At 34.7% G+C, this 20,903-nt stretch overlaps 1 protein-coding gene across 1 annotated transcript in view; it reads right to left on the bottom strand.

The window, feature by feature from the left end:
• Positions 1–81: 81 nt before the first annotated feature.
• Positions 82–20,903, bottom strand: part of LOC149409787 (calcium-dependent secretion activator-like) — a 162,583-nt gene continuing 141,761 nt past the window's right edge. The window contains exons 8-15 of the mRNA XM_089649068.1: positions 20,461–20,618; positions 19,625–19,714; positions 15,662–15,831; positions 12,016–12,048; positions 10,137–10,230; positions 5,973–6,094; positions 2,602–2,746; positions 82–102 (exon numbers count right to left, since the gene is read on the bottom strand). Coding sequence (XP_089505194.1) covers positions 82–102; positions 2,602–2,746; positions 5,973–6,094; positions 10,137–10,230; positions 12,016–12,048; positions 15,662–15,831; positions 19,625–19,714; positions 20,461–20,618 — 833 coding nt within the window. The remainder of the gene's footprint in view (positions 103–2,601; positions 2,747–5,972; positions 6,095–10,136; positions 10,231–12,015; positions 12,049–15,661; positions 15,832–19,624; positions 19,715–20,460; positions 20,619–20,903) is intronic.

Raw genomic sequence — 20,903 nt, 5'->3', positions numbered from 1 at the left:
AGTCAAGGATTTTCTTGAATTTATCTATTGGTATCTTGTTCAAAACTAGATGCCATGTTTTGTATACTTATCATAGTTGTATTAAACAGCCATACGTACGTTCTGAAACAAATAAACATGATCATTAATAACATTTTCAATGCGTGCTAAGACCACACACGATCGAATATTGCAAAATGCGAAGTTGATGTTAGCGTAGTGAAAAAAGTAGGAGAAAAGAGTGGGGGAGGATGTATGACACGGTGACCGGGTTAATCATCAAAATGACAGCTCAACACACCTACAAAAAGGAATATAAAGTTATGAAAAGTGATGAAACAAAAAACAGGTTAAATGGGTTACATAGGTAACTATTTAACCTAGTTTTTGTTTCATCACCTTTAATGATTCTATATCACTTTTTAAATTTGTGTTTAATTGTCATTTTATTTATTTATTTGTAAGAAACAAACAGCTTTTACATAATATACAATGATAAATATAAATATACAAGTTAACTGAAGCCAAGCCACAGAAGTTTATTATGCTAAAGTTTTTGGAAATTAAGTTTTAATATCTTAAAATTAATTTGGTGTTAAAGGAAGGGGAGAGGAAGAGGAAAATAGGAAGAGGATAGGAGATGCTCCCGATACATTCCACACTCTCATATTAATAATCGATTGTACGCATTACTTGATAACGATATTTCTTTAGGTTATTACTAAAAATGTCAATGCTGTAAAATTTTGTATTATATTGTGCACAGATACGAGGAATTGGGGAATATTTTCGAATGTTTGTTCTACACGAGGGTAAATAAAATAAATCAGATTGTCGGGTTGATCTAGACGGAATATGAAGATTTATTAAATTGGTAAGTTCTGGTGAGTCCAGACTATTATTTAGGATTTTAAACAATAAGATATGATCAAAAATTAGACGTTGTGTTTGGAGGGAGTTAAAATTATGAAATTTAATGGATACGGTATAATTTGAGAAGTGTAAGTTTAGTTTATAATTTATGTGTTTAACATTTTTTGATGAAATATTATGGAACCGTAGGACACACACGGTATATATCATGTTCGATCAATACCTATATCAATACGATATTGAAAAAATCAATAGACAAATCACAGTAATTAATAATATTACGATGATTTTTGTATTCTTGTGAAGCGCCGTTTTTGTGAAAAATAATCTCAAGGGCGATGTGTTAGTACCTTGTTAGGACTGTTAGGTGTTAGGAATTATCAGCACCTTGACAATTTTGCGCCTGGAGCGTGTGCTCCAGTGGCGCCAGCATAGGGCCGGCCCTGTTTGCGAGCGAGGTGTTGACCGTGATTGCCAATTGATAACAAATGTTCCAACGGCCGATAGACAAATTTCAGTGTTCGCTTCGGTTAACTGTCAATATACACATCTTTTTTATGAAGGTGAACTAACAAAGCTCTTAGAATTGAAAGAAATCGTTTACGCAGTCAATTGAATATGTTTGGGCCAATGTTACATTGGTTAGGGCTTGGAGAAATGAAAGTTGTTCAAATACAGGGTTTTCCAATAAGAGGTGTTATTTTGAATAGCCCCCTATTTCGGTAGATGTTACTTTTGAAGCTGTCATTTTTTAACATTTGACAAGTAGAAACTACGCCATTAATAAAAATGGAACGATACACGCTTCAATAACGCATTGAAATTATTAAAATTCACCTTAGTGAATCAAATGCAAATCATCTTGAGTGATGAGGCCCATTTCCACCTCGGTGGCTTCATCAACAAGCAAAATTGTCGCATCTGGGGCTCGGAAAACCCAAGAGTTATTGTTGAAAAGCCTCTCTATCTTCAACATGTGACTGTTTGGTGCGGTTTATGGTCCGGCGGAGTCATTGGACCTTACTTTTCGAAAATGAGGCTGGAGCAACAGTTGGAGCAGAGAGATGATTTATGATTTTTTATGGCCGGAATCGGATGGTATTGATCTGGACAACGTTTACTTTCATCAAGACGGCGCTACGTGCCACACAAGCAACGAAACCATTGAATATCAAAATAAGACCTCTTATTGGAAAACCCTATATAACAACTTTGTAGCTAAAGCGAGGCTTCAACTAATTTACTCCTTTTTTAGGGTCAAAAAGTATATTACCAATGAATATTAAAGTCAGTATTTCTTTTCAACATTTGTCAATTTATTCATATAAATAACAGTTTGATATTTAGGAATGTCAATCCACGACAGTATTGCCATTGTAAAACAATTTCTCATTTATTTCGTATAAATACCCGTTTGGCTATCGACAGCGCAACCATACTCTGAATATCGTTATAAAATCGTCGGAAGTTAAGTCAATCGATCCGATATCCGAATTAGATGGAGCCAAGGAGTGAAGGAATGGAGGAAACGATAAGTTGTGGAAGTGCCTAAAAGACTTGACATTATCAAATAATTTCAAGTCAGGGCATGATTTTAAGAATCGAAAATACAAGACTACTTATGAAGCAAGGGAACTGCGCCTCAACAGTGTTTTATTGTGTGCCTCAATTAGTTAAAGATTTCAAAATGTTTGATAGCATTCTTAATGTTATTGCACTAGTGACAAAAGATAATCCAGGATCTCTTACCTTTGATGTCTGTGGCGTTGGTCTCAAGATGACCTTGCCGAGTTCCTTGTCCTCTAGAGCTAACATCCCCGGATTCTCCGTCAAACATTTGATCTTCACAGATGGTAGTGGCATAGTTGTACTAAAATCTCCTTGGGTATCCCACCTAATACATCCGAAAAATACAAATAAAAATTATAATAAAAAACTATAAAGTAATAGTTTTTAACACCATTATTTATTAAGGCTTTGGAAGCAGGCAAGATTTCAGTTGTACCCAAACTTTTGTCAGGACAATATATTATTTAATCGTTTGTAACGGATGGAAAATAAGTACCCCGTTATAATTAATATTTCGATAGAGCGAGACCGGCCTTATGACTGGCAACACTCATCAGCAGCTGTTTGAATTGCTCGGATAGTGAGATTGCGGAGCAAGCAGTATTCGGGGGACAGTGATTGCAATAAGACGGACGGAAGGAGCTCCACGGGTTGGCATCTGTCTATGAATTTAAGAGAATTAATATAAGATCAGTCCATGACGAAAACCTCACGTACTCGTACCGATCGCCAACCCGTCGAGCTCCTTCCGCCCGTCTTATTGCAAACACTGTCCCCCGAATACTGCTTGCTCCCGCAATCTCACTATCCGATCAACAATCGGAACAGCTGCTAATGAGTGTTGCCAGTCATAAGGCAGGTCTCGCTCTATCAAAATATTAATTATAACGGGGTACTTCATCCAGCCGTTACAAGTTTCCCTTGCGTACCTCTTTCAATTCTGCTTGTGCTGTTACAAACTTTGTCATTGCTCATAATCAATACCTATTTCTATCTGTCTTTTCTGGTAGTTTAACTCATTTCCTGACAAAGGAAAGAGTCTTCCAAATCCGGTCGATACTAGCGATGGGTCATGACCCATTTTATTAAGAGCGGGGTACCAGCTCAATATTTTCCTACGGCTCAATTGAATGGGAGCGGTGATCTCAATACTGTGCTCGCCCGATACGGCTCCCAGCGTACGAAAGATCATACGACTCTTGGTACTGGTACGCCGCCTCGTAACACGAGAAAAATAAGATGCTAGGTCATCAGTAGGTGTAGCTACATATGTCCAAGACCAGATGTTGGACAGTCAGACGCAGTACTCGTCTCTGAGTAATAACAATTGACACTTGGATAATTTTAATGGCGCTATTTTTCTAAAATATTTCCTGATAAAAGGGAGTAACCGTTCAATTGAACCGTGGTACGGTTTACCCGGAGTCGTACGAATATGGCTCATCAAAAAGAGCTCGCTAATGAACAACTCATCGCTAGTTGACATTTTAAATGAATTAATGTAGTGGTTTTAAGCAATGTAAGTGTTTGTACAATTTTCTCCAATGCACAACTAGGTTTTAAGAACATGTAAAAGATAACAATTTATGGTTCCAGTATTTTGCCTTTGTGTTGGAAGGTTTTAATTCTGACCACATGACATTATCTAAGATCTCTGAATCAAATGCATTATATTCCTGCTTAATTATTATGATTATGTTTTCATTAAAACTGTTGAAAATTTTGAAAAATAAAACTGAACAAGTTTTTATTATTTTTTTGTACATTGTAAAGTCATGATTAATTTACCCTTATTTGAGGTTTTTTTTAATCCATATGTTCAAATACATCATAGTCTTGTCATCTCGTAACAGTTCACAATAGTTTCGAAAACACTGGTGCAAATGTTGTATTGTTTTATCCAATAAGAGTCATTTAAAATACATGAATATTCCGTCGAAAATTTTCCACAACATTAATCTAAGGCAATATAGTGTTAAGCAAACTTGAACCCTAGCACACGTTTGACGAGATCTTTCAAATATAAGGCATCTACTCAAATAAATATTACGTTAATGTTACGAGTTTTCGAAAATATTCGTCTGTCAGTCTTTCTACATAAACACATTATTTATTTTAAGTGAATACCAGACACAAGTTTCAACTGTTCTCATCTTTTTGAAGTGATGGAGACTATTGGATCCCATAGTGGGGTATTCGAGGCGTATCCAGAAAGTGAGTGTACTGAATTTTTGTAGGTTACAAATTTTTTTATTGAAACATAAAAATTACATGGTTACCGTAGTACATATGTAAGCTATTTTTCGACATAGTCGCCATTCCTCTCAATGCAGGTGGTGAAGCGGGGGATCAACTTTTTGATGCCTTCCTCGAGGTAGTTTCCCGCCAACCCCTTCGTCCACTTCTCCACCTCCCCCTTTCCCTCCTCGTCGGTTGAAAACCTTTTTCCACCCATGTACAGCTTCAGGGAGGTAAAGAGATAAAAATCTGAAGGTGCTAGGTCAGGGGAATGCGCGGGGTGGTTTAGGACATCCCATTTAAACGAGGCAAGCAGTTCCTTCGTTGCGTTGGCCGTGTGCGGTCTGGCATTGTCGTGCAGCAGGCTGACTCCCTTTGTCAGCATGCCTGTCCTCTTGTTTCGAATCGCCTTCCGCAATTTTTTTAGGGTCTCACAGTGTCTTGCAGAGCTGATGGTCTCCTCTTGAGGCAGATATTCAATCAAAATTATGCCTTGACAGTCCCAAAACACGGATGCCATAATTTTCTTGGCTGAAATTGTGGTTTTGAACTTTTTGGCGGAGGGTGAAGAGGTGAGAACCATTTTTAAACTCCCGATACCACTTGTACATACTCGTACGATTCATAGCTTTATCACCATATGCAGTTTTCACCAAATTATAAACCTCAAACGGAGGTTTTCCCTTCCAAACGAGATAACGGATGAAGCCGCGTATTTCGCACTTTGCGGGAGATTGGATTGACATTTTTCACGAAACGTGTTGTCGCGTCGACACTTCTCAACGTACTGACCTTGAACCGGTCTCGTTGCGGAGGGGAAGAGTCAGGCTACCCGTAAGTGTAGCCATCATGTCGAAAATAAAATTCATTCGGTCGTGAGAGCCTCAGTACACTTACTTTCTGGATATGCCTCGTATATATTGTCAGGCTGAAAGTAGTGTGGAGGGGAAGAGGAAAGTACTTGGTTATCTGGTCACCAAACGCAGTTAAATTCTCAATGGTGATATTTCACCAGCACGATACTGAGAGTATCTTCCACCATGGAAAGTTTCGTAAAAACACAACATATGAAAAAAAATTGTGGAAGAGTACAAACGAATTTCCATTTTATTCCAACCATGTTGTGGAACCAGAAGGGATGGCCAACCACCCAATGACAAGCCCAGTGAACTTAATTAAAGAACAATAAAGAAAGAGTAGATGTTAACGTGAATTTGTTTGATATGAGGGAAAGGTGGTTTTGGCATAACGTGATCTGTTGGGCATGTTTACGAACTAAAAAAAGCACGCTAAATAAATATAGACATTTTTACATTGGTTTTGATGCTTCGGCTTGGTCGGTTTGAAGTTTTTCTCCTCCGTCCACTTCCATGGTGCAATAGACGATTCGATTTGGAGCCAAAGTCTTCAAACCTTTCACTTCCATTACCACCACCTTAAATCAGAAATTTTGTTTAACACATTTTTCACCATCATGTTTTTTACAAGTCGATAGGTGAACAATGTGTTTCTAAAATTTTTATTATTATTACAAAAGGAAGAGCAAAGAAACTTTCCAAATAAGCAATGCAAATAAATCCCCAATACTGGGCATAAAATAATATACAAAAAAAAAAAAACAATAATTCATGTACCATTTTGACGTGAAACATCTTTTGTCGCACCTAGGGGGGTAAAAATCAGTGGCGGCTCATGCCTTTAGGGTGTACTAGAGTGTATTTTTTTAATAATATTAGCACTCTAGTACAGCCAAAATCACGAGCCGCCACAGGTAAAAATATGAACCTAAAAACCCTGGACAGAGCATGAGTGAGATTTCGTATGAATGAAGTACTGAAGCCAAATCTAGGGTGACGGGAAATTGCCTGGCAGCCATTTTGTATGATATTTGAAATGATTTGTATCCAAAGTTGTATAATATACTGAACTATTTAAATTTAATATTTGTATTGTTAATGTAATGATAACGTCTAATTAATTTTCGGGGTATTTGGTGAGACAGGGAATAGGATGAATAATTGAAAAAATGTTTTTCAGTTTTCATACATCTTCCCCCTAAACACGTGACATCAAATTGATCTCAAATATCTCCGTCAAGGGCCTTCTAGGTTCATAGGCAAAACCGACTCTTGCGTAGCAAGCGTGGCAAAACGTGACGACACTCTTGCACAAAATGACGTTTCATTCGGCCGGCCTCGTAACTGCCCGGCCGCCAAAACTCTGTGTGATATATTTGCTTCTATTCTGACTAAAATTGGCAATGGTATATATTTTGATAATAATAAAATAATTTGTTTTATTATCCAAATCAATTTTGATGTTTTAAATCTGCCAGGCATCCCATGATGGATATTATTTTTAAAGCGGGTTTATATTCTATTTCTTTTTTTATGAGTGATTTAATGTTGCATGTTATTAGTATATTATTCAGAGTACGAACTCAATAATGTGACACCGAGAAAAAACAGCCTTATGTCCGATTACTAGAAGTATTCATTTGAATTTGCGGTTAAATCAGTAAATTATTTAAAAATAGATTCAGGTTACATAATAAAATTTGAGATTTTCACAGCCAAAAGTATTATCGTATTTATTTTTGGGGTATTATGCCGTGTTGCGCTACCCCCTTCTTTATACAACGGTTCGGACAGCGTTACATGTTGTTGTGTTCGTACAAACAGGTCTCCAACTCGTCTTGGAAGGAGTTTATAATTAAATGGTTCTTTTAGATTAATCAGGGATTTATTAATACTCCACGTATTATAACGGTGACTCGATAGTCCACCTACTAGTAGCTGGCTAATTGGAATCTGAGACAGTAAGTTTCTCTGGGATCCTTCCCACTGGCCACTGGCTCCATCTTATGGACTTCCACGCAAGCTCTATGCACTGCCATCTGTGCGTGCATCTATGAAGCTCTTACTTCCCAACACATGTCCATCAAGGTTCCTGTGAGGAAGTGAGTGAAGTCCTGGGAGGACCCAAGACGCACAATTGAAATCCACAAAAATCCCATTAATTTTAATAAAGACGACGGGGCTGAGCTTAATAGTCCTCGGTATCTGGCAATTGATGTCTACACCAAAACTAAACGCAGAAAACCATTTTAAATTAACTAATTATACTGAAATACCAGTGACTAGAGGATTGGAGCGCACAATACATATCTTAATAAAAACACACTTTACCACAATCTTCGATTACACATCTGCCATGATGATGGACATTCCAACGCCATCCGAAACGTTGGCTAAAGTAGGAGGTAGGGCAACACGGCATAGTGCCCCAAAAATAAATTTAAAATACAATAATATCACCTACTGTGCTCCAACGCTAATGATATGCAATGGTAATGATGTCATCCTTTTTCAATTCCTTTCTTACCTATTGGGCAAAGATTGCAGACTACATCAGGAGATTTTTGACCCCACTTCTCTTTGGATATTGCCATCTAATTGGTCATCAAAGTTATTATGTATTTTTTGACAATAGCCACTTACTTCGAATTATTGTAACACAGTTGCAAACCGCCGAATCTTACCAATCAGTGAATGATAAAAAAATTGATGAAGATACGGTTAAAGAACCATACGAACCATTCAATTTGGTTGAGCAGTTGTATCAATCTGTTTGAGTTGAACTGTATGGAGATTTGTTGTATGCGATATGGGGGCGTGACTATCAAGTTTAATGGTTGTCCCACCAGAGTGTTCAACCAAGTTGAATCGCCTGTAGCCCAGTTGAACTGTTTAACCAACTTTACAACAGTCAGCTTAATGCCACAATGCGAACCATCAGCGGGACTTTAAAATCTACTCCTCTCCCTTGACTCCCCGTACTTGCAAACATAAACCCGCCAAACATCAGGCGAGAAATTGCAACAATGACGGAATACAAGAAAGCGCTGCAAAAAAGCGCAATACCTTTGCACGAAGATGTTGTCTCCCACCCGGCATGCCACTTGAAGTCCCGAAAGCCCTTCTGGGCGGAAGGAGAGAGGCTCCTCCGATTACCTCTCACTCCAGAAGATAGGCTGGCTCGCAGACTTAGATGTCCCCCTCTGACCCTCCCACCATACGAAAGAAGAAGAAGAACAACAGTCTGCTGAAGGAGCAGTTGTGCGTAGTTTTTTGTGAGTGTATTTTCAACAAGCGTGAAGTGTTGACGATTTTTTTCACATTGTACGAGGATTTAAATTGCTTGGGATACTTACAAGCAAGTTGTACTCTGATAGAGATGCATGAACGAAGTCCTTGTGATCCTTTTGGAGCAGTTGTAATGTATTGAAAAAGATGCAACGAATAAAACCGTAAAAGGGGAAATTTTTATTCTTTTAGTAGCATAGACTGAATTCTCGTTCCATGAGCCATTTTTTTGTCGACATTTTTCTTTTAATAGTTAACGATGCTAGTGAGCAATCGAAAATTTTTGTTTTTTTTTATAGAGTAGGAGCATGCTGCGCGACGCGTGTTTCCCAGAGTAGCAACGGACAAAATTGTTACAACCATCGCACTGTCTGTACGCAACACTCAACGGTTGACAGACAACGGTCGAACAGACCAAATCGAGTGGTCTGTAAGGGTTTAATGGATGGCCAAACAACGAACAACTCAATTAAGAGATTCCACCATCACTATTCCACTCTCAAAGTATCCAGTTTATTCCGTTATCGGTTTTCGACATATTTTGTAATAAACATTAACGCAAGTGACAGATGCAAACTATTTTTTTGTTGTTTGTTAATAGGAAAAGGTAGAATAAACAATATTAATTTGTACCCTAAACAACAAACGCTGACGGGTTGAAAACAGGCGATTAACGACAATGTTACAATATTTGTAGAAGCGAAAGTAAAAAAAAAAATTGAACATGGTGTTGATGACCGATTTGCTGACAATGTCAAGCATAGACATACAAATTGATAGAACAGCCCATCAGGGTATGGGGAACAAACCAAGTAGCGCGGAGAGGGAAGGCGGCGTGACCGTCTCCCTTCCTGTGATTTGTCTATAAATGAATTTGACAGTATACACATAATTTGCATTGTAATATCACTATTTAATCATCGAAAATAGGAATTACAAGTACTTTTTACAATGACGTGCAAATTGTTGACTGCGTAAAAACTTAACTACAAATCCCATATCGGCTTGTTTCCAATAATATGTTGTTTAATAAGACACTTTTGTGTATTTTATAATTTACTCACCTCACTCATTTTTAGCGTTGCTACGCAAGTCGGTTTGATTAAAAATGAACATTCAGATCCTGTGTAGAAAAGTCACACAATGGACTGCGCTGCAAACCGTTGCCTTACTTAAGCAAAGTTAACTTTTCTGCGCAGGATCTGGTTATTTCAATGGGCGATCAATGTACGACTGATGTCGTAGTTTATTAGGCTGGTTTTTAAATTTGTAAGTCTATGGTCGAAAGTGTGACAGTGGTTAAAGCATTTAATATGTGTATATATACGAAACCTCGAGCTGGAAAGTCAGCACTACGTCCATTTTGGTAAGTTGAGTGTCCCCGTCGCCGGACTCGCCTTCCAATTTGGCCAGTGACCCTTGCGACCTAAAACAAAGTTGCTTGCTCAACTTTGGACTTGGATCCCCTCCCCCGTGCGATCTGCCGATAGACCAACCAACCAATGCCACCACCAGTGTGAGCGTTCCGAGGAATTTCAGTGTTTTACACAGCAGTCCATTTGATCCAGAAAAGTAGTTATAGACAGTGTAGATAATAACAAAGGTGTGATTTTAGACAATTGTTAGTCCGATGATTAGTGGATCCCAAAATAAGTGTGGTCATTACCAATGAAACGGTGTTCGTAAATTGTGTTATTTGTTTAAAATTATTAGTGATTTAGTGTTTAATATTTTCATAAAATAAGTCAAATGCATCAGTGAATGATTTAATCAGTCAGACATCCAAATATCCGTGTTTCGTATTGATTTTTCGAATGCAAAAACATTTAACATGTAATGAAAGTGCAGATAAATGAAAAACATACATTTATAAAAAGATACACATTTAGGTGTGGACAACAAACATTGATTCGAACAGGACATGGCACAGTTGACATTTATACACCGATCGTTTCCAGGCAGGACAAAATAAAAAAAATATATAGTTTTGTTGTTTTAAAGTGTGGTTGGCATATTTAAGGCAGTCGACCAGAATTCGAAAATACGGAAACCAAAAAAAATATTTAAAGTTTCCCAAAATATTATTTAATTAACGAGTACAAGTAAGCGAGTCACCAGAATCCAAAAGTGAGAAAGCATTAAAATAATTAATGTTTTTTTGCGTGTATTGAGAGGAAGTATTGCGTCAATTTAAAGCAGTGTTATTTTACAAAAGTTTTATCAGTTTGGTGTTCATACCATATTTCTAAATCTAAGTGTGATTTTATGCTAGGCTTGAATTTCACTAGGCGAAAAATTTCTTCTATTGAATGATTATTTTTGCACAATTTACGTTTCTATTTTTTATGATTTCAGGAATTTTTAGAATTCAAGACATAATTTAGAATTTTTTTTTAAAAATTGGAGAAATGCGGGGAAGTTTTAATTAAACCAAATTTCGTATCTTTAAAAGAAGCAAATTTACTATATTGTCGGCTTAATTCGTTGACGGAGTAACTTCGTTTTTTTTTTTAAATAAAATTTTAACGCCATTTGGTGTTAAAATTAGTTCCGCTCAAATAGGAACGTTCGTAAATTCGTAAAAAAATTCAACTTTTGTTTTTATTCACAAATTAGTAAAATGAACATGGCGCCATTCTGAACAAAAATATGATATATTCTGAACAAAAATATGGTATATTCTGAACAAAAATATGGTATATTCTGAACAAAAATATGGTATATTCTAAACAACAATATTGTATATTCTGAATAAAAATATGGTATATTCTGAACAAAAATATGGTATATTTTGAACAAAAATATGGTATATTCTGAAAAAAATATGGTATATTCTGAACAAAAATATGGTATATTTTGAACAAAAATATGGTATATTCTGAACAAAAATATGGTATTTCTGAACAAAAATAAAAACCTGTCTTTAATTTTTTTTATGAGGTTTTTTGCAACTCCTGTAAGATTTGACAAATGGTAGTTACGTTACATCCTAAGAATTAAGTCGACGATATGAATTTTTCTTTCTTATGTGTTTTCTGATACGTTATGTTAGGATATTTTACTATAAAATTTAATTACTAGCTTATGGATGATATTTTCAAATTATTAATGCTATTGGTACTTACTAATTGAGAGGCGAGGTGTGAATAATGTGAATGCAATTTGTATGTTGGTAATTGTTGGTGATTGGTGAAAAATAAGAATGACTTACTTAAAATTTGCGCTAACGGCAGTTTGTCTAGAGCTGGAGTGGGGAAGGAAAAACAAACAAAATAAATAAATCAACAAGCGTGATGCTCCAAACATGGACTCTTATTCGTTTATCACTTTCTTTTTAATCACCCTGTGTTTTTAACATACACACGGACTTTAAAAAGAAATTAAAATTGCAAAAACAACAAAATTATGTTTCGCCATTTTGACAATTCGAAATTTGAGATTATTCAACTTCATCAATTCGACAATCAGCACCATTTTAATTTTTTTTATACACGGTGTCCGGAAACTCGTAGTACAAGCGGGAAACTGGAGAATCTAAACCACATGGGGAACCCAAAAAAACATAAAGTGTTTTAATTTGAGCATTTTCAAAAAAAAAAAAAAACCAAAAAAAAATATTTTTCGGCTATTTTAGTTTTTTCTGGTATTAAGGGTTGAATAACAGATGTTTTAACCCTGCAGAGCAGAAATATTTTATGATTACACCGGGTTAAATGAAGGGTGATTTCAAAATAATGCTTCAAATCCGAGTTTCTTCATTTGTTTTACCATCAAATAGTTTTATTTAGTTGGGTACTTTGATCTTCAGTAATAATTTATAAGAATTTGATTAAAAAAAAAAAAAAAAAAAAAATCAACTTCAAACTCGATTTACTCGATAACGAAAGCTCAAATAAAAAAAATATATACTACAAAATCGACTCCAAATGTGATGTAGATTCACCAGTTTCCCGCTTGTACTACGAGTTTCCGGACACCCTGTATTTATAGAAAAAATTCTCGGACTGTTAAAGCTTTTGGTTAAATTGTGATCAGCCGTCTAACAAAACAGCTATGATTTTATGCTGGACAATCTTCTATATAAATAAAAATGTAATTTTTTTATTTATTTTTGGAACAACTTAAATGAGTAAAACCTCAAATTGTAATATTTAATTATTGAAGACAATATTAGGGATTCCTAAGCGAATCTCAATCTGCACAGACAGGCAGAGACCCAGCAAATGCGTGGCAGGTAGAGATAGTATAAAAAGCTGAACAGGCGATTAAGAATTCATAATCTGCTCACTGATGGCACTAATTTAATTAGTTTATCTTATTATTTTAAAGTATAACTTGCAAATTAAATTGGCGCCTTCTATGAACGCACAGATTATAACGTGAGAACCGCTCAAATGATCAAAATATAAAATGGCGCTGATCATCAATTAGACTGTCGATCAAATGAGACTTTGGTTGAAACATCCCAACGTAACGTTGTTCGTGATTATACGAATCATGATAATGATTTTTAATATGATAATAAATCGATAAGAATCCATATCAATAAAGCATGTGCAAACTACATCAAATTTTAAAATGTAGTTCGTTACAGTGAACAATCTTTTCAAAATGTCTTTTTAGATAAAACGGTAAACACAGCATTCTCATAGATGACATGTAGGCACTAAGAGAGTCCCATAAAGTTGATTAAAAAATTAGTTATACATTTAAAACATTGAGAAATTTAATCTTTTGTTAACTGTTTTTGAAGACATTCCAAAAAGACCACTCAATAATCAAACAATTAGAAAAGAAAAAACACTAAGCCATAAATACATCATTATAAAAACAAATCATTGTAAAATGCAAAAATTACGCAAAAAACGGTGATGCATAATATTATGTTTATTATTGACCACAAATATTTTGTTTATTGACCACAAATATTATGTTTTTTTACCACAAATATTACGTTTACTGACCACAAATATTATGATTTGAGTTTTTCACGGCCAAAAGTATTATAGTGATTGGTTTTAGGGGTATTATGCCGTGCTGCGCTAACTGCTTCTTTGGCCAACGTTTCGGACAGCATTGCAGTGTCCATCATCAGGGCAGATGTGTAATCTGATCGGCCCTGATTATCGACAATGCAATGCTGTCCGAAACGTTGGCTAAAGAAGGAGGTAATGCAGCACGGCATAATACTCCAAAAATAAACACAAATATTATGTTTATTGACCACAAATATTATGTTTTTTGACCACAAATATTATGTTTTCTGACCACAAATATTATGTTTTTTGACCACAAATATTACGTTTATTGACCACAAATATTATGTTTTTGACCACAAATAAAATAATCAATACCCTGCAAATCTTATGAAAGCATTTAGTTCGGTCGAAAAAGAATCTTGCAGTCATACATAAAGATAGCAGCAAACAAAAATATGCACCAAGAAAATGAAGATAATGTTTGTAGTTATTAAGTATAATACAGTTAACGAAGGGGATAGGGCGAATTAGCACAGTGGTAGAGCAAAGCCCAGGTAAGGCTGAGACAGTGGGTTCAATTCCTGGATGCAACCGAATCTTTTCTGATTTTTCTGTTTCAAATTTTCATTTGACGTTTTATTTTATTTTTATTTGTGGTCGATATTTTTTTAGTAGTCAGCACATCATATTTTATGGACGTTTTGCACATTATTAAAAGCATATGTAATATATTATATGAACATTTGAAATAATAAGTGGTCTAATCAATGTTTGTTTTGATCCTGTGGTTGTCATGTTTGTGAAAGCCTTAATTTAACTACAGGACTTTATAAAAGGTAGAATTTTCAACAAAATAAATTATTTTTAAAAAATCTAAAAAACTCTAAAATTGTGTATGATCAAATATAACAATACAAGGTGGTTTGAGGTGAGTTTTAAAGCTGAAATTTGAAAATAAGCAAGTGTGGTAAATGTTTTAAATTTTGAAAAAAGTTATTTAAAAATGTACTTAAATCTTTTGTTGCATATTCTGTATTTTTCCAGAACCGATGTTTCCAATATTTCGTCCTAACATTCTCAAAAAATAATAATCCAAAATGCAATTTTTATGATAAGTTTTGTTATGTACCTAATTCAAATAGATTTAAAAAAATTCAGTGCAATTTAAAAAATTATTCATCATAAAATCATTCACATGCTTTCCGCTACTAAGAAAATGAGAAAATTGTAAAAAATTTTTAAAAGAAACATATTTCTAAATCATTAATTGATCTTTCAATTCGAAAGAAATGTTTTTAAAATCATTCAAAATTTTCAAAAATGTTAAATTATTTCTGTGTGCAAGTTTGCTTTGGATTCGGCTAAGTTCATTCTTAAAACTAAATTCATTATAAGTCAAAAGCTGATAATATCATAAAATATAGCCTAAAATATTCACAGGAAATTATATAATATTCACAGGAGATTTTTTCACATCACAGTGTAATTTCTATCAGTAGCTGTAGAGCTACAAAATAACATCTAACTGAAAAAAATACCATATTGTTTGCTTCAAAATTTCCAAGCATTCGAAAATTAAATTAATTTTTAAAAAAGCATGTTGAATCTGGGTAGCAAAAAAATAGTTTGAGAATTAGTTTAATGTAAAGATGCCCTTGCAAGAAAGAAACCGGTCTTTTCGGAATAATTAGCTTCACTAAAACATAGATATAACGACTTCCACAATAAATATTTAAAAAATTTATTTAAATAATGTTATCAACTTTTGACTAAAATTAAAAGAACTCTGAATAAAACACTACCAAACTGACACACTCTAAAGAGACAAGTGCTAAGACTGAGCACTCACCACCAAAAGTGGATTTCTACGTCCCATACCTGTGATTGTATCTTTTGAGTTTTTGCAGTCCATATTTAGAGTCCATATTGCCCTTGGAGACTGGAAGAGATTCCAGATTGGCCATCAGGAGGTTGATGGATGACTTCAGTTCCTCTATGTATAGCGACTCCATCTCCTTTAGCACGAACTTCGGCATCAGCTTTCGGTTCTGGAATGTTCCAATATGTTTTTAAAAAGGCGTTATTAATTAATATTTGCCTCATCAATGGTGTTGTTATTTTATCTCTATGTACAACACTACTGTGTGAAGAAAAACTTATGTAGCTATTACAGAAAGGACCCCATCTCCTTTATTACGAACTTTGGCATCAGCTTTCGATTCTGGAATTGAACAATATGTTTTCAAAATGGCTTTTATAATGAATATTTGCCTCATCAATGGTGTTGTTATTTTTATCTCCGTATACATTTGGTTTAGAGAAAACCTAAGTAGCTATTACGGAAAGGACCCCATCTCTTTTAACCCGAACTTTCGCATCATATTTCGGTTCTGGAAAGTTCCAATATGTTTTAAAAAAGGTGTTATTAATTAATATTTGCCTCATCAATGGTGTTGTTATTTTTATCTCTATGCGCAACACTACTGTGTGAATAAAAATCTATGTAGCTATTACAGAAAGGACCCCATTTCCTTTATTACAAACTTTGGCATCAGCTTTCGATTCTGGAATTGATCAATATGTTTTAAAAATGGCTTTATTAATGAATATTTGCCTTTTCAATGGTGTTGTTATTTTTATCTCCGTATACATTTGGTGTAGAGAAAACCTAAGTAGCTATTACGGAAAGGACCACTTCTCTTTTAATCCGAACTTTGGCATCAGATTTCGGTTCTGGTATGTTCCAATATGTTTTTTAAAAGGCGTTACTAATTAATATTTGCCACATTGATGATATTGCTATGTACCTACGGTAGTAGTACAGAAAAAAAAACTAGGTACTCAAGAAAATACCCCATCTCCCTCAGCATCAGCTTTCGGTTCTGGAATGTTCCAATGTTTTAAAAATCATTGTTTGATACATTTTTGCCTTGGCATAGTCAGTTTTTTATGTGTGGTGTCAACTATTGGAACTTTTATATTATTATTATTATGTCTATGTACACTAGGGTGTTGTAAAATAATCAATATATTATTTACTACGGAAATGGGTTAAGGACTCAATCTCTTTTAGCACCAACTTAAGCATCAGATTTCGATTCTGGAATGTTCCAATGTTTTAAAAATAATTGTTTAATATTTTATCGGTCTACTTTGTGGAGGCGCTCAAGTTAGTAAGTAAGGTAAAGTTGTTTACGATTTTATATAATAATATCTGCAAACTATTAACGTACACTCAATGAATCAAATTTTGAAAAACACAGTTGCACAAGATGATTAATATAAGATCGATTGTGCAATTTGTAAGAAATGTATTTCGTGATTTATTTTCTGATTAGATTCAATTTAATTTATATAATATTTTTTATATTATAATTTGCAAAATCATGTTAATTCATGCATACGCAAAGTATGGTTGTTTGATATGGCAATGTTTGTAAAGCCTTTTGTATTTCTTGTTTTTGATCCAGGTATTTTAACTGCTTCATTTATTATCTTATAGTGTTACATTTAATTGTCCCTTACTAAAGTTATCACTTAAGAGATTATGGATTTTCTTACAATTATTTTATTTTTCTTTTGTGTCTTTTCTTGAACCATAAAAAAGTGGTTATTCTGAAAACAGCTATATATAGCTAAGCTACTTAAGTCACCTGTAATTTGATAATAACGGTTATTTGTGGGTTTCTACAGATCGGCATCAATGGAAAATAATTTATTATAATATTGATACTTCATTTTAACTTTTTTTTTCTCTTACCTTTTGAATTTTTATATTTTCTAACACTGTGTACTTGTAACTTTATATCTATGTTAATGGCACATGTTGTGCCCTATGTTTTTTTAAATAAATAACTCATTGATCAATATCATCTTAGCACAACCCGTTATACCAGTTGAATTTAAAATTAGACCAATTTACAAAGGTGGCAAATTTAGAAAAATTAAAAAAATTTAGGCCAATTAGCAAGTGTTAAAACATGCTCTACACTAATTCTCTACATGTTTCTAATTACTTCAACTTTGCACGACTGTTTTAGACAACAGAGGAATTTCACCAAACTTAAAAACATTACATCCTAGCATTATATGTACTAAAGATCGCACCTAGCGGCTAAATTCACTTAAGGCGAAGTAATGCAAAATCATGTGTTTTTGGTTTGTTTGATCGCTTATAAATATTATAGATTAAATACTGCGTGTTTGGGCATATAACCGATTGTTGAATTTGAGATATGGTTTATTCCCTACCTACCCACCATACTTCTCCTATCATCTTTGTCACCAGGAGACAGGAAGTACCTTTTCTACAGCGCCACCGATCATCAAAATCGCTTGACAAAAGCAGTCTAGAAACGTTCGTTTTCAAGCACAAAACTGGTTTTTATTTATTTTGTAAATAATTTTATAAGAAAGCAAACAAGTTAATCAAGTGAAACTGTCACAGATAATCTTAGCTATAATACTGTATTTTTTTAAGTTGTTTCCTTTACGCATTCATACATTTCTATTGAAAAAATGTTTTTTTTAGTAGTTTACATTGATATTTTTTATTGAGTAATTTATTTTTTTATTTGTATTCTACTCAAGCGAAACGGTAGGAAAACTTTCAATTTATCTAATGCATATTTTTTGGTATTCACAATGTACAACAATTCGTTATAAAGATGAATCAAAATAGTGATTTAGCATTAAACTTCGCCTTAAAGCATAACTTGCAAAAACTGTATTTTCATAAAATAATTAAATTAGAGCCATCTATGAATGCATAGATTATTACGCACATTACATTTAACCTTAATGTTTATTCAGGAACTTTACAAAACTATCATATAACATGGTGCCATCTATATAAGGAGTGTTGTTGTTAGTGTTGCTTTAAAAGTGAGGGGAATTAATTTGTTATGATTACATCAACGAGCTAAGCCTTAAAATTCAAAAAAACCATAGACATATGAATATTAGTAGACCTGCCCTAAGTGATTAAAAGCGTATTATCCCCACTCCCCATACCGGTTCCATTGGAGCCGACTGTGCTCGCGTATGGCCTCCCGTGAATTTAGAAAACGTGACGTCATCATTCTTGTGCGAACTATGGTCGAGGCATCATCGGTTCATTTTACGAAATAACACGGCAAAATGGTGGCTTGTGGTATGAAAACTTGTAAAAATAGATGTGAAAAAGAGAATAAACCCAATTGTCGTATTACATTCCATATATAAGCATTATTTTACTTTATTTTAAACATATTCACATCGTATAATATGGATCAGTTGTAGAAACATATACTATCACATCGAGATACGTCTGGACGCGAAACACAAAGCTGGTTGGTTGCTGGGAAGTAAATTATGAACATTTATAAAAGTGTCTTAACTAAATACGTAAACGAAATATTCGACTCTGAAAATAGAAGAAATTTATTTTGCCGAATTTGGACTTCGCAAATTTGTTCATAACGTGGTGAGTAATTTGCGCTCCCATGTAAAAATGTCTATTCATTCAAAAGCAGATTTTACTTTTAAGAACTAAATGGTGATATTATAATGCGAGATGCCTATATACTGTCAAATTGATTTATTGACGAATCAGTCAGCTTTACCCCCTTCGTTCTTCAACAGTTGATTTTACCCCTCATCTTTAATTTCTAGTCTATATATTCATATGTCTGTGCTGCCAATACAATTTTTTGACTATGTCCTAAAACTAAATGTATTTTATTTAGTATGCTTGTGATGCACTTAATTATTCCTAATATTTGCTAGCAGTTTCCACGTCCTAGAGACAGTGATATGATTCGAAAGAAAAACCATATTATGTAGCGGTGGTGCGATATTTACGTTGTTAACCTTCTCCATTTCATTGACTCTCTGCATCCGTCCGTCCAGCTCTCTTCGGATGGCCGCGGCTTGTTCGTCTGCAGAGTCCAACTGGAAAAAGTAATCAAATGGACTTGTATAATTCTCTGTGAAAGTGGGATTACAAATTTGAGGGAATTTTGTTGACGGATGTTTAAAAATTAATTAGTGTTTTTAAATAATTCTCTTCATGAAAGAAATGTGCTTCTTAATCATCGAATCACCTGGAATGAAACAATCCAAGTACTCATACAAGGACCAGACCCTAGACGAACCAAGAAACTACTCGATATGGACAGAAACTCGCTGAGGGAACTGGTAGGACTACTAACGGGACACTGTCATCTCAGGAGACACATGCAGATATTGGGAGTGGAAAACAGATGCAGGAAATGTGAAGAGGATGAAGAGACTCCAATTCACATATGGTGCCAATGTCCTGCCCTGGTGGGAACTAGGCTCAGATACCTGGTGAGACATACAGTAGAACCAGAAGACATAGACACATACCCAAGACAACCCTGGTGAACTCTATTAAAGGGACCGGGTGACTGTTAAAGGATTGAGGTAAAATGGGAGATAGCACAATGGGCCTATGGCCTAAGTGCTCACGGGAACTACGTGTAAACCGTCTCCGCTTTATAAAAAAAAATAATAATCATTGAATTCTTTCAATTTGGGACAGTTTTTTTGTGGTCCATAGAAAAAAAAATTGAATTTACAATAAAAGTGTTTTCGAAACACCAATACAATGTTTTCGAAACATTGTTGTTAACAATACTCAGTTGGAAAAAGAAAGTAATGTCAGCGGTTCTCACCAAAAGTGCATTGAACAGTAGTTGGTGTTCGAACTTCTTGATGCCGAGGATCTGCTGGAACATGTCGTACAGCTGCTCCTTGGACAGGATGCACTCCGCGTTAAGGCTCTGCTGTTGTAGCCTCGAGGGTCTCTTGGAGTCATCGTCTCCCAGTACTCCTGCACAAGGACACAATAAACATCTTAATACAACACATCAGCCAACCAACTTACTTATAATATAGCCTGTCTTAAATTAATCACTATTTAACAGTTCTGAAACAGTGATTTCGTTGAATTTGTGACTAATGGGAGAAGGACCAGAATGCATTGAAAGCTTAATTACGGAGGCTATTGAAATCCACAAACACCTTGTATATTTTATTAGAGGCTATGCTAGTAGTTCTTGGTATCTTGGTATTGAATTTGGCAGCCACCTCTCGTCTGGAACCCCATAATACTTTA

This window comes from Hesperophylax consimilis, chromosome 29 (genome assembly GCF_061612785.1).
Source record: "Hesperophylax consimilis isolate HC1 chromosome 29, BYU_Hcon_1.0, whole genome shotgun sequence".
In the NCBI taxonomy this organism is placed as follows: Eukaryota; Metazoa; Arthropoda; class Insecta; order Trichoptera; family Limnephilidae; genus Hesperophylax; species Hesperophylax consimilis.
This window is presented reverse-complemented; position numbering and strand designations above follow the sequence as displayed.